We start from the raw sequence: 17,514 nt of genomic DNA, 5'->3' as shown, positions 1-17,514 counted from the left end.
CCCGCCGCCGTCTGTGCCACAAGTCATAAATAAATCTTTATGAGTCTCCAGCGGGATTGCCCTCAAAGCAAGGGTATTATGACTAACTTGCTAATAAATTCTCTATGAGCGCGACTTGTATGCAGGACAACATCTATGACTCGCTTCTAGATCTAATCCAAAACTAACGCGACCTGACGCTCAGACAGTTACATTTTTTAAGCATTCCTTTTTTCACTTTTCTATTAATATTGAAAAGCTTTTGGTTGTCTCCGAGGGATATACTATATTTTTTATATAGTTTTGGAAAATTTGTTCCCTTAAATAAAGAAGCGTAACCCTTGACTGTATATTCTTGGTCTGGTTGAGCTACAGAAATATTCCTATATATCATATGTCATCATATATCATATATTTCAATATCTTCGCCATTTCGATAATATGAATAAATATCAATGTTTGAAACATTGTATTCTTTAACATAACTCGGAGATTACAAGATATAGAGGCATTCGATTAAAGTATTTAGGTTCTACTATAGTAAGCACACATCCAAATATCCGTATCTTTCCGTTTCCCCAAAGAGTTAAAAATAAAATTGTATAAAGATTGGAGCTGTGGTATGTAAATACACTCAGATGCCATATCTAACCCCTGCAAATCTTATAAATATCGGACTATGAGCACAAAAGTTTTTGAAGAATGCGTTTTCCAACACTAGTCGATCAAAGATAGGAAGGTTAAATGTTTAAAAAGAATGTTGTGCATATGTACATGTTAATTGGAAGCAGGTTTCTTTTATTTGGAATAAAACATACTCATAATTCAAATTGAATTAATTTCAGATTTGAAATATATGTTGAATACTGAACGCTAGAACGCTTTACAGGGTATTTAGACATGCACACACATACACACAATCAGGCCTTAAACAATTCGTGCCTCACTCTACTGTTCGAACCATTTTTGGCTAATTGGCCTAAATCGTCAACTTTTGCGCTCGAGTTGCGTACAAATTCATCAATGTCAAAGCGACTGCTTGGCAGGCTGACTGCCTGACTGGCTGACTGTTGTGTGATGGCAGCAGGATGGCGGGTTGGCGGGTTGGCGGAATGGTGGGGTGGCGGGGTGGCAGCTGTACAGCCACAAGGACATAAGCTGATGGCCTTAATACTCACATTGTTCTCGTCGAAGACACGAAACACAAGCGATGCAAATTTACTGGGATCGCCTTGTGGGAAAAATTGTTTGTAGATTTTGATAAAACCCTGGCAGAGAGATGAGAAACAATTAGGACGTTGCGGGTGTGGCTCAATAAGGTGTTCGTGTCCGTGTCTCTCTCTGTGTGTGTGTTTCCGTGTGTGTGTTTCCGTGTGTGTGTGTGTGTGTGTGAGCATTTCAAGTTGTCTTTCAATGAGGCGCGCATTAATAAATTTTAATATGAACAACAGTCGACAGCAGCAAGAACAACAGCAACAGCAACAACAGCGAAAGCGACAGCAACAACAACTGTTGCCGTCAACACATTGGAAATGGCCTGTCATTCATTTTGGTAGCAGGATGTGCCTCTAGGGCTCCAGGGAATGGGCGAATCTGTACATCCTGCAGTAACTGTCGTGGTTGTTGCTGTTACTCTGGTTGCTGTTGGATCCGTTGCTGTTTCAAGAAATTAGTGTTCACATATTGAGCAGATTAACTTAATTAACTGTATGACTTGAATGAATTGAATCAACTTAAACATGTGCTTAGTGTGCATGTGTGCGTGTGTATGCGTGTGTGTATCTGTGTGTGCTACCTACTTGCTCAGTGAGTAAACCATTCGGACAGTCTTTTAGAAATCCTTTGTGCCTAAAATTGTGTTTGGCAAATGTTTACAATTAGAACGCATTATTTATATTTATTTTCCGCTCATTTCCAATTCCCATACTCACCATTGACGTATTTCTTTTTCTGTAACTGAAATCGAAACAGGAAAATAATGTCTATTAAAATGCTTGAACATTTTATGTATGCAGTATGCGGATGAGCAAAGAACAGATATCCACATATACTTAATCCCAATACATAATATCATATGAAATACGAAATGAAACTAAAGACATTTGCTGACAAGAACTTAAAATAAATGTCTTAATATTATTATGTATAAGCTTATGCACCAGAGCTCCGATTGTCGCAATGCAAACCAAAGATCCGATCGCTTGCATTTGATTAAGAATAATATTTGGCTAATACTAAAAGTCTCTCAGGCATATAGCTCGGGTATTGCATGTTCCCCAACATGAGATAAGTCAATTTTAAGCACATATAGAAAGCGTTCTATATTATTGATATAAGTTTGACTCGGAAATGTTGCTATTTTTAAAATTGATTTAAGCTTATTTGAAGCAGCCTCACTTTAAGCTGGAATTGAAATATTTTGTTTGTCAGGAACGTTAAACCGCATGAGTTGAATAAACAAGAGTCGAATCTAATCCTTAGCCCCTTGAAAGAAAAAATGAATTGCCATGAAACGAAAATGATTTAAAATATTCGGACTTTTATAAATGCCAAGGTATTCATTTTGTTTACAATTCATTCCTGACTAAATAGGTAGAAGGACCCAAGCTGGTTATCTTTCCTTAAAAGACTCCACACATAAACAATTGAAAATAAGCCACATGTGTTACTTCTACTGAAACACGCCCGTTACCCGTCAGCCCCTTACCTATGAGCTGTGCCGGAGGAGCTGATGCACGCGTGTGTACTTACATTTTACTCATTGTCTAGTGGCCACGCCCAAGACAAACAAATTTTGACCTCTATGCATTACAATTTCTATATACTGGCTGGGTTTTTTTTTTTTATTTTTTTTTTTTTTTGTTTTCTTATTATTATTATTTTCGGGCATGGTTGCCATCACCGTGGCCTAATGGCCGTTTACGAAACGTTTAAGCTAAGGTCTCCCGATCCCCGGCCGGGCCGGTCAGCTCCCACTGAGACCGTTATGGGCGTGTGAATGGCGCACATGTTACGCCGACCCGCCCACAAGTTCTGGCTAGTGAGAAGTGCTGGGAGCAAGTGAGGGATCTTGCGGCAGCAAAGTTTAAGACCAAAACATAAATTCACGCAAAATTACACACATTGGAATTGCTCTTAACAGCTGAAGCCGGAGCCAGGAACGGGGCCCGGGACCGAGGCCAGGGCCAATAGCCACAGCCTGGCTCCCAGGGGAAGGTCGCTACCGCAGCCCCCGAGCAACAGAGCACCAGAGCAGAGCAGAGCAGCGAGGCAGAGGCTTAGAGTATTGACTGCTTTGCACGCTCAAATGGCTGCCCCGAAGCCGACCACTGTCATTTTTCATGGCATTGTGGTTCATCTTTAATGCCGCATCTGTGACCATCGGCAAGCCTCACAAACGTTCTGGGCGATTCGATTCGAAAAACCTGGTGATCCCTATGTGTGAAACCACGTCTCAATTACAAGCTCAATATTAATATTCAATATCAATACCAGCCACAAATACCAGCATTATTATCATTTTCTTTCTTTTGATATATATGTAGATTCATTGTTATTATTATCAACGAAACAAACAAAAAATACTTGTCAAATTCAAAAATACACATATTGTCTTCACGGGGGCTGCAAACTTGGCCCACCTTGATAGGCAAGTGATTAATTGCAGCTTGCCAAGCGATTCGCATGGCAGGCTTGTGGTTGACAAAACAATCATAACAAACAAAACATTTTAATTATTATTGTTAGCACCCATTTGAAGCTGCGACCTCCCGCTGGCTCATATGTACGGCTGCCTCGCGGCTAATGTTTCTTATTTTCCAAAGTTAGCTTAAATAATGCTCAGTTTTAGCCCAAAAGAAAGGACTTGGGTTGTTTGGTTACGTTTAGGCTTAGGTTTGGCTATTCTATAGACAGCTTTAAGGTTTGGTTCACAGTCAATAAAGAAATTGAAGTTCTTCTTGCTGCGTTTACGTTTGAGTTTTAATTAGTAATGTGGCGCAGTGAGCAACCCATTATGGCCGCCATCCCAGCACCGGCCCGCGGGCGTTGTCAACGCAATAAAATCAACAATTGCCAAAGCTGATACCGAATTGATTGGTAATCGATAGCGCGCGCCCGGCGCAAGCAGGGCGCCCAAGTGGGTATGTAGAGAGAGAGGAGAGGCTAAAGGAGAGCGTAAGCTACCCACAGCTCGTTCACATTCATCCCGTCTATCTATTCCGCCGGGCATTGTGTACGCTGGTATTGCGTCTATTATTGACGTGTGGCATGTAAAAATACAACAGCATTTACCGAACCGATGTGTGTGCGTTTTGTGTGTATTGTAAATAATGCGCATATTGCTCATACGACTTGTTGCCACCGCCGACTGTCGCTGTCAGTCGATAAAGTTGCGCCACTGTCACCGCCAAATGGTTGCCATACAATATCCTTTTATACGCTTCCCAAGTCATGCTTTTATTCGAAGTACGCTTTTAAAATAAAAACCATCAGGCATTGCATATCGGTTGTCGATGCCGTACAAAAGATACTCTTCCGGAAATCTCTGAGGTAGTTCATCTGTGCGTCTAAGAGAAGCCGCCGGCTCAACTTCAGTGGGACTCGTCAGCTTTAATATTTGCTTATCTCATTTGTTAGTGTTTTTACAACAAATATTATTTAGAAAACAATAAAGGAAAATCATAAAAGAATAATTGTCAACTACAATGCTGTCATATGTTTGTTTTGTCGCCACGCCCAAAATCGCGTCGGTGTGTGCTAATATGTTTATATTCTTAACCAATTTGATGGGACAGTAAATATATAGTATTATACATAATCTAAATTTAAAAGATTCCTACTAAAGCAAGCATATGAATATGTTTTACGCACAATTGGAAGTCTTATTGAAAGTTCCCAGACTAGCTTTGAGATAAATATGATTTAACTAAGATAGACAGACAGACATATATGGCTATATAGTATCAGCTCCTAAACTTGATCAAAAATAAACTACTATATGGGATCAGAGATGTCTACTATTATGTTTTGCTTTGGCGTATAGAGAGTACACTTTTGCTGTTTACCAGCCGATAAGATAATTTTCAAATATTTGTCACAAAAGCAGGGCTGCCAGCCCAAACAACATTTTCTGTGGTTCGGTTCACAACGCGAACCAACTCGCCTATTAAAATAAACCAATTGACCCTGAAGTATCTTATGCCTTGACTCTGTCTCAATGGCTTAGCATCTGATTTGATTCAAGGCACGGTTCATATTAAAAGTTACACTCAGATGATAAATGCATTGAAGTTACCTTAGGCACATTTTGGCAAATGTATCGCAGACTAAGATTATGTTTAGTCATTTTCCAAAGTCAATTGTTGTTAAAATAAAAAGAAAAATGCGTGTTTCAGCAATTGGGCAAATATTAGCTTGAGTCCCCCTGGTTGGAACACAAGAATACAAATACCTTTCCCATAAGCATGACATGTGGAATCTTTCTGAAGCATAGAGTATTTTGCTAATGCACCACAAAAAAAAAAAAAAAAAACAAAACAAAAACTTAGTTCTATGCCAATAAGTACTGTAACCTCTGGTATATGAAATTTGTTGATGTTAAGTGCGAGGCATGTTGTGGCATAGTTGAAATAACTCTTCCGATTGATACTCATGCATATTGTCTGACTGGCAGAGCTCAAGTCTGGGCTGGGGCGGCCAGGCGGATGCCAGGCGCATGGACTACGTGCGCCACCCGGAACCAATCCCAGGCGGGCGCATGCTGCACACTTGATGGTGCATTGAAAATTCCGCGGCAATTGTCGCTGGCATTCAAATAGAACCGCGCCCCATGCGAAACTGAGTGCCGCGCTGCATTTCTGATTGCCGTGCCTCGTATTACACACGCCCACACACGCACACATGTGCCCCACTCCTGGGCATACGGCCGTACATATCTATAGATATACGGGAATGTATCATGTACGAAATATACGGGCATGGGCAGCGGCTACATGAAATATTTGTGTAATCGCCGCCATCAATATGTGTGCTTACAACGCGATTTTAATTGCATTTTGTCTGTGTGAAGTCTGAAAACGTTTCAGATTCGGTTTTTGCTTATTTTTTGCAATCTTTGTATCTCCATTAATTTTACTATTGGGCAACACTTGTGTCTTTCTTTTTTTGCTTCTGCCGTGTCGCGGTAAACGCTTTAACCGCTTGGCCAGGTGTGTTACCAGTTTTAAAGACAACTTTAGCCGAATCAAAAGTACAGTACAGTCCAAAACAATGTGTACAGCTGTCACAATAAGTTCCCGAAGGAGAGTAGTTAGACATATCCCATTGAGACCAAAGGCGGTTAGAAACAAGCCCCTCTGAACATAGAACTCCAATATTTTAACCAAATCAGTGGCTTAAATAAAAAATAAAATCTTTATCTAATCTTACTCAGCCAAAGAGCTTATATGCCTTGAGCTCCAATCATTCAATTTATCAACCTATGGTTGGTTAAACTCGATTGGGGTAGAGGTCAATATTAAGCCGCAACAGCTTTAAGATCATATATAAGGCTTTGCAATATTTTCAGTAGGTCGAGCGTGTTGAAGAACATAAATGTCAAGCACAGCCTCAGTTCAGGCTTGGGAGATCTGAGCTTAAAGGCTTTAAGGCTTTTATGCACAAGTGTTGCAAAACGATTTGTAGGTAGAACCTATTCACACTACAGATTGCACTTTATTTTTTTTTTTAATTAATATGCAACACAGCTAGAATTAAACCAGAACCAACAAATTTCCCAAATGAATATATCAAAATCAAAATCAAATTAAGTGATGCGGACGAAGTGTGACACATTTTATTAATTGCTGAGAGCTATCAAGCTGAAGTGCAGCAAATAATATAAATTCGACCATTGCATTTAGAATAACGTATAAAAATTACTCAAATTTAAAAAAAAAAAGAAAAGAATTTGCCAGTTTCAATTTAATGTTTGCAGCCTTGCAAATTTAGTGCAATTAAGTTTGAGCTAAATATCAACAATTGTTGGCTGCCGCTGATGGCATATAAATTAGTTCAAGTTGCAGGCGATGTCAAAAGCAAACATTTGGCGTGTGATGGTAACAGAATGAAAATTAAGTGCACCAGACACAATGCAACAAATTCAAACATCAACCCAGCTGCATAGCTGAGTTATAAGAGGGACTAGCCATAATTTATAACGCATTGATCTGGTTTTGATTCATTGTTCAGATTTATATGTCATATCAATTCGATTGAGTGCACAAATTCGCTATGCCTCAAATCAATTTTTCTTTAAATGACCTCCAAAACTGATTCATTTATTAACGAAGGCGGGCGTTATTCAAAAATCTCTTTGCACTCTGTACTCAAAGCAAGTTTCAGGGCACATGCTCTATCTGGCACAAGGCACCTGCACATGTTTTTTACCTGAGGCCTTAAATCCCCTGGCTAAGCCTGGCTATTAGGCGACCAATCTTGATACAACTTCAATCCAAATAAGCAATGGCAATCATTGTACAAATGCCCAATATATGTTAGATAAAATCTTACTTCGGCCGGCTAATGACCATGTTGTTGTCTTCTTGACAATTTGTACACACCTCTGTAGGTGCGTGTGTGTGGCAATGTGTTTTGCACCTGTCGCTTTGTTTGTGGAACAATTATAAAATCAATTAAACTTGTTAATTCGCAGGCTTGTATAACATGGCCCAAGACAAACACCTGTAGACCATGACGGACAAGCAGACAGACAAACAGAGAAACTGACTGAAACAGACAGACAGATAGATAGACAGGTAGACAGACAGACAAAAACACACACTCAGACGTACCCACACAACAACACATACGTATTATTTATGGAAGATTGTGGCTACGGCTGACCCAACGCTGACCCCTTACGGATTGCTGCCCTGCTCTGCCCTGCCCTGCCGTGCCCTGCCCGTCACTGCGTTGACCGTAATTTGTATCTATTTTATACAGACAATTTTGGGATTTGCACTTTATTGCTGGGGGTCATTCGATTTTCGAAACCCATACGAAACTAATCAAATTCCCAGCTATTTATTTATTTATTCGTGGGGCTCTCTGCCCCTATGTGGTCCGTGCAGTCAAAGATATGCAGAAAAATATATGGTATGTACTATATGTGAGCACAATATGTATTTGTGTAATTCCCAATTGATTGCCCAGCCAGCAAATACAATGAACAGCACGATAACGTGTCCAGGGCTGAAACTTTTCCATATCGCGCATACGACCCGTTGTCCCACAAAGTTCATAAATTGACTTCTAGTTCATTTGTTTGGCGAATAACTAAAATTTTGTTCGTTTTTGTTGTTGTTGTCGTTGCTGCTGTTTCAGCTGCTATCAGGTGCAGACAGTAATTTGAAATTTTCGTATGATGTCTTGGGCCAAAGTTTTGCGCAGCAAACTTTAAGCCAAGTGCGTGGCCAGCTTATGAGAAAGTTATGTTCCAAGAAATTTGGCCAAAGCTGCATTTGATTGCATTTGAGTTTGCCGAACAAAAGACAAAAGCTCCAAGAAGCCCGCACACAGCAAGGCTTTAACTTATTTAGCTTCTTCTTCATTTGCCAAAGCCGTTTCTTTCTCAATTAAATGAAATATTTATCAGCTAGCCATATATACCCAGCTTTAAGTATTAGGCTAGAGTATTAGACAGATTATTGAGCTGCATAGCAAAGTGTAAGATGGAATTCAAGAAATTGTCCGTGTGTGTTTTTTCCTTTTTTTTTTTAAGGAAAGCAAGGACACTGGAGCGAGAAGCAGGCACGACTTAAGGGGCGCAAGACAAATTGCTTGGACCAGGACATTAAGAACTGGCAACTTGGCAGCAATCTGTCAACACTTTGAGGGCGCCAGCAGCTACTCTGGCTGAAGCCCAACCAGGTGCACCGAATGCCCCCCGGCGGCGTAATTATTTATGTTCCCGTCTGTCGCCTTCCTCGCTTGGACCGCAAAAGGCAGCAGTAGCAGCAGCAGCAGCAGCAGCAGCGGAGCACGAAATACGAAAATACTTTAAAAAGCAATTAGTCAACAAAGTTTTTAGGCGCAAACTTGGTGACTTGCATTTTTAAGCAGCCCACAGAGAATAAAACTAGAAATAAAAATAAAGTACTTATAAACAAATATAGCAAGCAAGAAGATTCTATTTAAAACTGCGGCGCAGCTTTGATATGCCCTCTACACAGAACTTTAAAAGTCGAACCGAGCCACATATGCCAGATTTATATATATATATACATATATTCCTGAATCCAGTCTATGCGTCCATCTGTCTTTGGCTCTTGTTTGACAACTCTTAAGCCTATTAATGCAGCATGGCAAGCATTTCTCTGTTTGCGCATTAAATCCTCTTTACGTTCGCTTTATGGTTACAGGGTATTTAAAAAAAAATTAGACAAGACCCAGCTTATCCGTGGCAGCAACAGCAGGAGCAACAGGACTCATTAGCATAATAAGTTGGTTGAATTGGAATTATCCAGCACAAACAGCTGTCCTGGCAACCCTCACACTGCCCCCTGCTAGCTAACTTGTCTAAGTCGACTCTTTAACTAGTTGGGAATTATAAGCGGACACAAAGTGAAATTTGCCTTGCTGGCGTTGTTGTGGCAACATCCGACTCCACGCTTTTACATAAGGCACAGCGATTCAGATGTTTTGTTTGTGCCTTGGTCCTGCCCACAGCTCTAATAGATAAATGCCTCAAAAGACTGTGAAATAAAGGCGAACTCTTAACGCGGTTCGGCTGAGTGAGAGCAACAAATAATAAGTATAATATAAGCACTTGACAGGCGGCAGGCAACTAAACTCAATCAACATTGTTTGGATTGAGCCCGCAGCCAAGGTAAGGTCTATGCAATTTCTTAGTCAAGCATTGAGTGCCAGACCATTTGAATAGGCACTGGAAAATTCGGCAAATTAGCTAAATAAATGGTTTTTCTTTTCCACAGAGCTTCTTAAGTGCCACAAGTGCTACAAGATTTGTGTAGCATTCCAATTGTTTATTTTGATTGATGTGAGCTATAAATTTTGTGAAAAATAAAAATGGCAATCAAATAATTATTTTAGGCCCCCAAAAATATTATTATAATATTGTAAATATTCTTGATGGATGGCTGTATACTTACAGTATGTGTCGGTTGTTAAACGATCGATGGTATCCTGTTTCAATTTCGAGCTCTTTTTTCCCATGTTGTCGTTGTTGGTGTTGTTGCTCTTACAGCTGCTGTTGTTGTTGTTGTTGTTGTTGTTGCTGTTGTTGCCGTTACTGCTGCTGTTGCTGCTTTTTTACTGCAGTTGTTACTGCTGAAGCTTCACCTTTTGGCTGCACTTGACTGCTATTGCTTTTTAGTGCCAAACTTTTAAGTTTCACAAGTTTTCTTTTTTTTCAAAACTTTTCCATAAGTTTTTTAATATGCTTTATAATATTTCTTTAAATAATCAACAACAACAACAAAGATACACAAAAACTATAAAAAGTATTACGAACAATTTGCGACAATTCTCGCAAAGACTATTAATTTCATTCAAAATTATTTCTAACGTCAGCTCTAATTTTTACAACATTTTTGTGGCAGCTTGTTAGCCCCAAGAGCTGATACTATGTCTGGTCGGGTTGTCGGGTATTCCGACATTCAAATACTTAGATTAGCCGATTACGAATGCTGATAAGCGTCTCTCGCTCTCGTTTCTAATAATAGCTTAATACGTTGAGAAATAGGTTGTATGTGTATATGTACGTATATGTATGTACATGTGTGTGTATGTATGTAAGAATGCATATATGTTTGTATGTATGCATGTGTGAACGGCAGTAGCAAGCGCCGATCACGTTCGCTTTTCACTGTGCTGCATATTTATATAAAATAACGTCTTTTATTATGGGACCTTTCTATGCGATTCTCATAAATTCAATAAGTATTCAATAGGTATATGTGTGAGTATGCATGTGTGCATGTACAATGTTTTTATTTGACTGCGCTGCTAATTTTGAGGAAAAATAAGTTTTTTTGGCCTTCTACGCGTTTCTCATAAATTCAAGAAGGACTTACATGGTTTAAGTATTATCTAAACAAGTTTTGTTGGCAATTAAAACAGATTTATGTCCGCTTTTAATCTGTCCCTCTCTCTCTTTCCTCCGCTCTCTCTCTCTCTCTCTTTCCTTTTCTCGCTCTCTCTCTCTCTCTCTTTTTCTCTATCTTTCTCTTGTTCCTGCTTTGCTCTGTACCTCTTTTGTTCTGTTCGTCTCCCTGCTGCCAATATTCCTATGCATATTTATATATCAATACGGATATTTGCAAAGGAAATTTGAAAGTGTCGACGGGCTATCTGCTAGTATTTATAGATGACTATAAATAAAATATTATAGTACATTAATTGTGGGAATGACAATCAAAACAGTTGTATATTGCACGAAACCCAAGCTAGATTGACGGACTGACATGGCTTTCAGATTGATCAGTTGTATGTAGATGCATCCATCTGGCATAATGGATTACATTTCTCTCTGTTGACAATTCATTTGCGACGAATGTGTTTGTATATGTGTGTGTGTGTGTGTGTGTGCGTGTGTGTGCGTTTGTGTTAGAGTGTGGAACAGTTGTGCAATTTGCATGATATCCAACACTAAGCTGACAGTCGACACTTTGATGACTCTGGCAAAGCTTGATAGCAGCAGAACTGTGGGCGTGTCCAGCTGGCTGTTCAATTTGAGTAACCGGTATTGCCATGGCTAACAGCGAATAATGAAGACACAGACACACACACACACACACACAAGCACTCACACACAAAACATAATATAACACAACAAAACGCCCAAACAGCTCACACTTTTCACATTTCAGGTCAACTCTAGACTCGAACTTTGCATGACAGTTGCCAACGGCAACAACAACAACAACAACAGCAACAACAACTAAAAATGGCCAGAAAGAGATGCTGCTGCTAACAAAAGCGCATAAAAATGAAACTTAACCCTGCATATGTGGGTAAAGAGGGGCGTTGACTGTACTCTGTCTCTCTTTCCCGCTCTCTCACTATTTATCTCGCTCTCTCTGTCTCTGTCTATTGCCTCTGCCGCTGACGCGCATAGCATAAAAATAAGTTGCCTTTGTTTTCCCAGGCACAGACTCGAGCGACGACAATGACGGCAACGACGACAACGACGACGACGACGACGACGACGACGACGACGTTGACAATGTCGTCCGCAATGAGGCGCATAAAAATGCAATGAAATAAATGCTGTTAATTTCAGACGCAGACAAAAGCAACAGCAACAACTAGTTTGCGAGTCTGCCACCGAGTTGTGGCATGCAAAATGGCCGTAAAGCCGTAACAAAAGTGTCAAGTGCGGGCCAACAGCTAAAATCAAAACCACACACTCAGCCAGCCCACAAAAGTATGCAACGCTTTTTTATGGGCCACAAGCAGTTCGTGTATCACACTTATACGAACTTCAGAGCCAGCCGTACATAAACTCTCAACTTATTTGTGCTTAAAACCATATTCAAAGCTCGTCTAGCAGCTGCTTCTATTCTGAGCTGGATGCCAGCTGTCCCCATGTGGGACACTATCTTTGTGAGCACGTCTGCTTGCCTTTGGTTTTTGTAGATTTTTCAATCTATCGAAAGCATTTACGCTATCAGCTATAGACAATCAGAATTGTGTTTAAAATTAAAAGAAATACTTTTGAATAAAAAAAGGAGTACAATACAAGCATAATGTATAGAATGGAAAAATGCAGGCCAAATGATCATCAACAGCCAAGTCGATCTGTTCATGGCCATCAGAAGCTCGAGACAACTCACTCGTTAAGTAGGCTTCCTTTATATAAATATATTTGTTCTATTTTATATATATAAATACAATTATCGGACAATTCACACAAAACTTATTTAAAGTTACATTTCTCATCATGTGAAACTGGGAAAGGCACAGGCAGAGATGCCATCTGAAGTGTTTGCGGCGTGTGTGTTAGCTTTTTGATGTGTGCACACAATTAGGCACGAAACGGCAAGCTAGCTTGTACCAAATATATACATATATATATAATATATATATATGTATACTTTGCCTTGTTGTTGCATTGTTTTGTTTAATATCTGAATAGAACATATTGACTGCATTAGGGGAACAATGGCATTAAATATATATATTCGATATATATTGAAATTGCATTCCTAGGCTATTATTTTTAAAATCCCTTTGTCTTTGTTTGTTTACAAAACTGACAGCAAAACCAGCACCTGACTCACTCACACACACACACACACACGCACGCACATACACATGAAAACACTGCCTTTGGCTGCCCTTTTTTTTGGCACACATAGCATTTCCTAACTAAACACGACTTATTGTGTGCATGTATATGTGTGTGTGTGTGTGTGTGTATGTGTGTGCCTGTTATCTTGTCAGCTGTATATGTGTGCTTGCGTGTGTGTGTGCGTCTCTTTCTGTGTGCGTTCGTGTGTAATGCCTTGCGAAAAGTTTTCTCAGCATTTCAGTTTTCGCTTCTCGCTTTTGCGGAATTGTTCACACTAAAAATATTTTAACGTATATTTTTACGTTTATTTCGTTCACAGCTGGCTGCTAATGCAGTGCCAGTGCCAGACAGAGACAGACAGAGATAGACAGAGATAGATAGATGGCCAGAGCACCTCTCACACTACCCCACAACCCACCCAACCAGCCCCTTCGCCACGCCAGCAAACTTACCTAACCAAATCCGCGCCTCATGCTGACTTGTAGGTGTAACTCGACTCTTTTTATCTGAATGAATGTCTCTCTAACTTTGTCTTTGTGTGTGTACTGGTGTGTGTATGTGTGTGTGCTGTGTGTGTTGCTTTCGTTGTTGCTGCAACGTTTATATCTCATGCTGTTGCAATTTTATTGCTGCATTTCTGTGTTCATCTTCTACATTGCTTTAGCCTCACGGCGTCGGCGGCTGTTCCTAAAACGATGCAGCCTGCGCGTATGCTACACTTTTTTGTATTTTGCCGTTGCTGCTACTTCTACACTTGCCACCTTCTACACTTGCCAACAAAACTATTGCATTGCCAACTTTGTCGCATTGCCGCTGCTGCCTTCTAGCCCATAACCCAGCGAGTTATATGTATTAAATGGATTGTAAGTTATATTTCTGCAGCTCTCGATTGACAGGTCAGTCATAACAAATGCTCACATGAATGGGAATGCGAATGTGAATAGGAATGCGAATACGAGTATTCAAGTGCCTTTGCCACATTAATTTTGATACCCTGCACGCATCAAAATTGCACATCTTTCCCGCCCTATCTTTTTATATTTCTGGCCAGCCAAGTCCGACTTGCTGAAGAGCTATACAGTTTTGTTTGGAATAGGTATAAACTGTAATGGGAAATAACCATAAGATGTGCTTGGCTAAGTTTTAAGAGGATAGATGTATTTTAACATAGCTTTGCTCGGACCAAATTGTGCTCCACGAATTTGAAACCTTTAAATACCCATTCAACGTCCCCTCGTCTCAAACAAATTTTCATAGAGATCTTTGCAAATGAGCTTACACCCGAAACATAGCATATGTTCGATCGAAGGAAGGCTTTTTACCGAAAGTCTGAAACACGTTTCACATGACTTGTTACAAAAATCTATGCAGTCAATTGGACGGTAAATAAAACCTTTTATGCAACCATTTTTCGGCAATTCAACATAGTTCCGGATAGAATATCAAAAATCGCTAAGAAGCTTACGTCGGACTTAAAAAATAGTTGGAAAACGATTGGAAGAAACTAAAAAATTTAATTTTGTGTTTGTCAGAAAATAAATTTGAACAAGGATCTTCAAAAATTATTTTTGAGCCTAAACGGATCGCTAGCTAAAGAGTTTCGTTGAAACGTTTTTCACGACTTTTTCACACTTTCAGGTGAAATTACCAAACCCCTGTCTTAGTGGGCATCTAAAGCATAAAGAATACAAATATAAACTTGATCCCCGAGTCAGTCCGGCAATCAATCAGTCACTTAGGATAAACAGTCGTATGTAGAGAGATAAACTGTATTATTATATATTAAAAATATGTAGACAGAATATTCCAACGGTTTTTTTAAATAAATACATATCTACTCAGGAATTCCCGACTAGGAGATACCCTGAATCTTCTTTTACCAACATTTAAAGTTAGTTATAAAATGAAAGAAATAAAATCAGCTGCATGCCAAATTTCGAGATTTGCTCAAAAATCAAGAACTCGAAGCAAACTAAAATCATTTCACTAAAACACTTTTAATTAAATCACAAGACGGTCTAAATTTGCACCATTTAATTACTTCAAAACATTTAAAAAGGTTTAAAAAAAAACTTGCATTTAAGATTAAATATGAAAGTTAGAAAAATGTGAAAAATAATTTCTCAGGTATTGAGAGAAATATTTATGGCAACTACATTATATACTATAATAATGTTTATGGCATATATATGGCAATATATGTTTAACTATATATGGCATATAACTGTCATAAAATATTGTAAATTTCTAACAATTTTTTTTATAAATATATTAAAATGCAAATAAATATTCAGGAATATTCAAACAGGAATTTTCGCTCTGTAAATGACGTTCAACAGAATCGAGCTAAAAAACGAAGCTATAAATATCATAAAAATATTTCGGCTAATAGAAATTCTCGCGGCATTTAATTGCAAATGTTTTTGAGGGACAATTGGTGTGCGTTTTGTGCGCTAATTAACAGAGATTTGTTGCATTACCAATTATTTAATAATTGTTGTAAATTAAAAAGCACTTCATGTCCGTTATTGTTGTTGTTGTTGTTGTTGTCACTTTTTAGACTGCTCCACGGTCGGCAATTGACGCTCGGCACGCAAACAGATTGCAAAGCGGCTACAGATTGAGTTGCATTAGGGCAACTAATCAAACCACCCACCCACCCTCACACACACACACTCTTAACTGTGCGATGGTGTTTTTTTCGCGTTGTGTTTATTATGATTACATGGCAGTTGTGTGCGTGATTGCACCCATTGAGGTATAGTGACTTGCAAGGGGGCAGAGAGGGGTCAGAGCAAAGACATCTCATCAAAGTGACAGACTGACAAAATGACAAAATGACAAACTGACTGAATGACAGGCAGTAGCAGCTGCTGCTCTAGCGGGAGCGAATCAACTTATTTTTGTTTACATAATCCTTGCACGTTGTCCCCTTCTGTCTGTACGTATGTGTGTGTGCGTATGTGTGTGGTTGTGTGTGTGTGTGTGTGTGTGTGTGCGTGTGTGTGCCTGTGTATGTGTGTTACTGCCCCTGTGTGTGGCAGTCAAATCGCAGCTTCCACCTGCAGCCAATGCGAGCTGCCTTTGAAAAGCGGCAACTGCTGGACCGCAGTACGTTAATTTGGGTCAAGTTTTGTAAGCGTTGCAAACGCCAAACCCCACACAGATATATAAATATGCATATATATACGAATTTTATATATATATATATATATGGTATATAAAAACAAAAAAAAAAAAAAAAATACGTGTTGTGGCTTCGGCTCTGGCACAAAAGTATGCAACACATTTCTGCACAATTTTTATGTTCATATAACAAGCATGAAAATAAATATAAAAACACAACACTTGATGTTTGGTCCTTTTGTTTTGTGTCTCTGCTTTATCATTGCCTGCTTAGCTGGACTTTTGTTTTGCTTCTTATTGTTATTGTTATTATTATTGTTATTTTGATAATGCTAATGGCTGTTTTATGTTTTCATTAGCAATTTGTTGCGTTTCTTTTGTTTTGTTTCGTTTTTTTGTTTTTATTTTTAATATTAATATTTATTTACTTCAAATAAATATTTGTACTTTCCACTTGTTTTTGCTTACATTTTATGCTTTTTGGCGATAAATTTTTAAAATTTATTTTTAAGGCATTTATTGTGCAAAAAACTGTTAAAACTTAAAAAAAAAATTGCAATACAAAAAAAAAACAAACTGTTGTTTTTAAATATTCTTTCAGCCGTTTGGCTTTCAATTTGTTGTTGTTGCTGCTGTTGGATGCGTTGGCTGCGCTTGCTGCTCTTGTTGTTTGTGTGCGTTCGACGTGGCGCACTCGTGTTGCGTTGCGTTTGTTTGGCGGTCAAATCGACGACTGAAAGCGTTGCCACGTTCCACGAGCGAACGAACCAACCGACAAACATTCAATGGTATGCCAGATGAGAGCCGTGTGTCTCGGTGCCCAGTCTCTCAATCGCTGTGTATGTGTGTGTGTGTGTGTGTGTGTGTGTGTGTGTGCGTTCAGTAATAACAAGCACAAGAACCTACACCTAACATACATACATACACACAAGTGCTGGCTTGTATGAATGGCTGCATGGAGCTGCCAACTCGGTCCGTGGTGAATTGTTGCTCTTGTTGTTGTTGTTGTTGTTGCTGTTGTTATTGTTGCTGCTGCTGTCGCTCTGTTGGTGCGTGTGTCACATGTGAAGCGGCGGGCTGCGGTTCATAACCGACTTATGTAACGCACACTAGCG

The 17,514-nt window shown here is 39.3% G+C and overlaps 1 protein-coding gene across 1 annotated transcript; it reads right to left on the bottom strand.

Annotated features, from left to right (window-relative positions):
* Positions 1 to 250: 250 nt before the first annotated feature.
* On the bottom strand, positions 251 to 17,295 carry LOC116652144 (uncharacterized). Its single transcript, XM_032440091.2, has 5 exons — positions 16,868 to 17,295; positions 10,131 to 10,433; positions 1,911 to 1,935; positions 1,779 to 1,827; positions 251 to 1,247 (listed from the first exon to the last, which is right to left on the bottom strand). The coding sequence occupies exons 2-5, from the start codon at positions 10,192 to 10,194 to the stop codon at positions 900 to 902; spliced, it is 486 nt and encodes a 161-aa protein (XP_032295982.2). The 5' UTR covers positions 10,195 to 10,433; positions 16,868 to 17,295; the 3' UTR covers positions 251 to 899.
* Positions 17,296 to 17,514: the final 219 nt, after the last annotated feature.

Source organism: Drosophila virilis, unplaced genomic scaffold, assembly GCF_030788295.1.
Source record: "Drosophila virilis strain 15010-1051.87 unplaced genomic scaffold, Dvir_AGI_RSII-ME tig00000364, whole genome shotgun sequence".
NCBI lineage: Eukaryota > Metazoa > Arthropoda > Insecta > Diptera > Drosophilidae > Drosophila > Drosophila virilis.
Note: the sequence above shows the minus strand (reverse complement) of the source record. Positions and strands in the feature narration are given on the sequence as shown.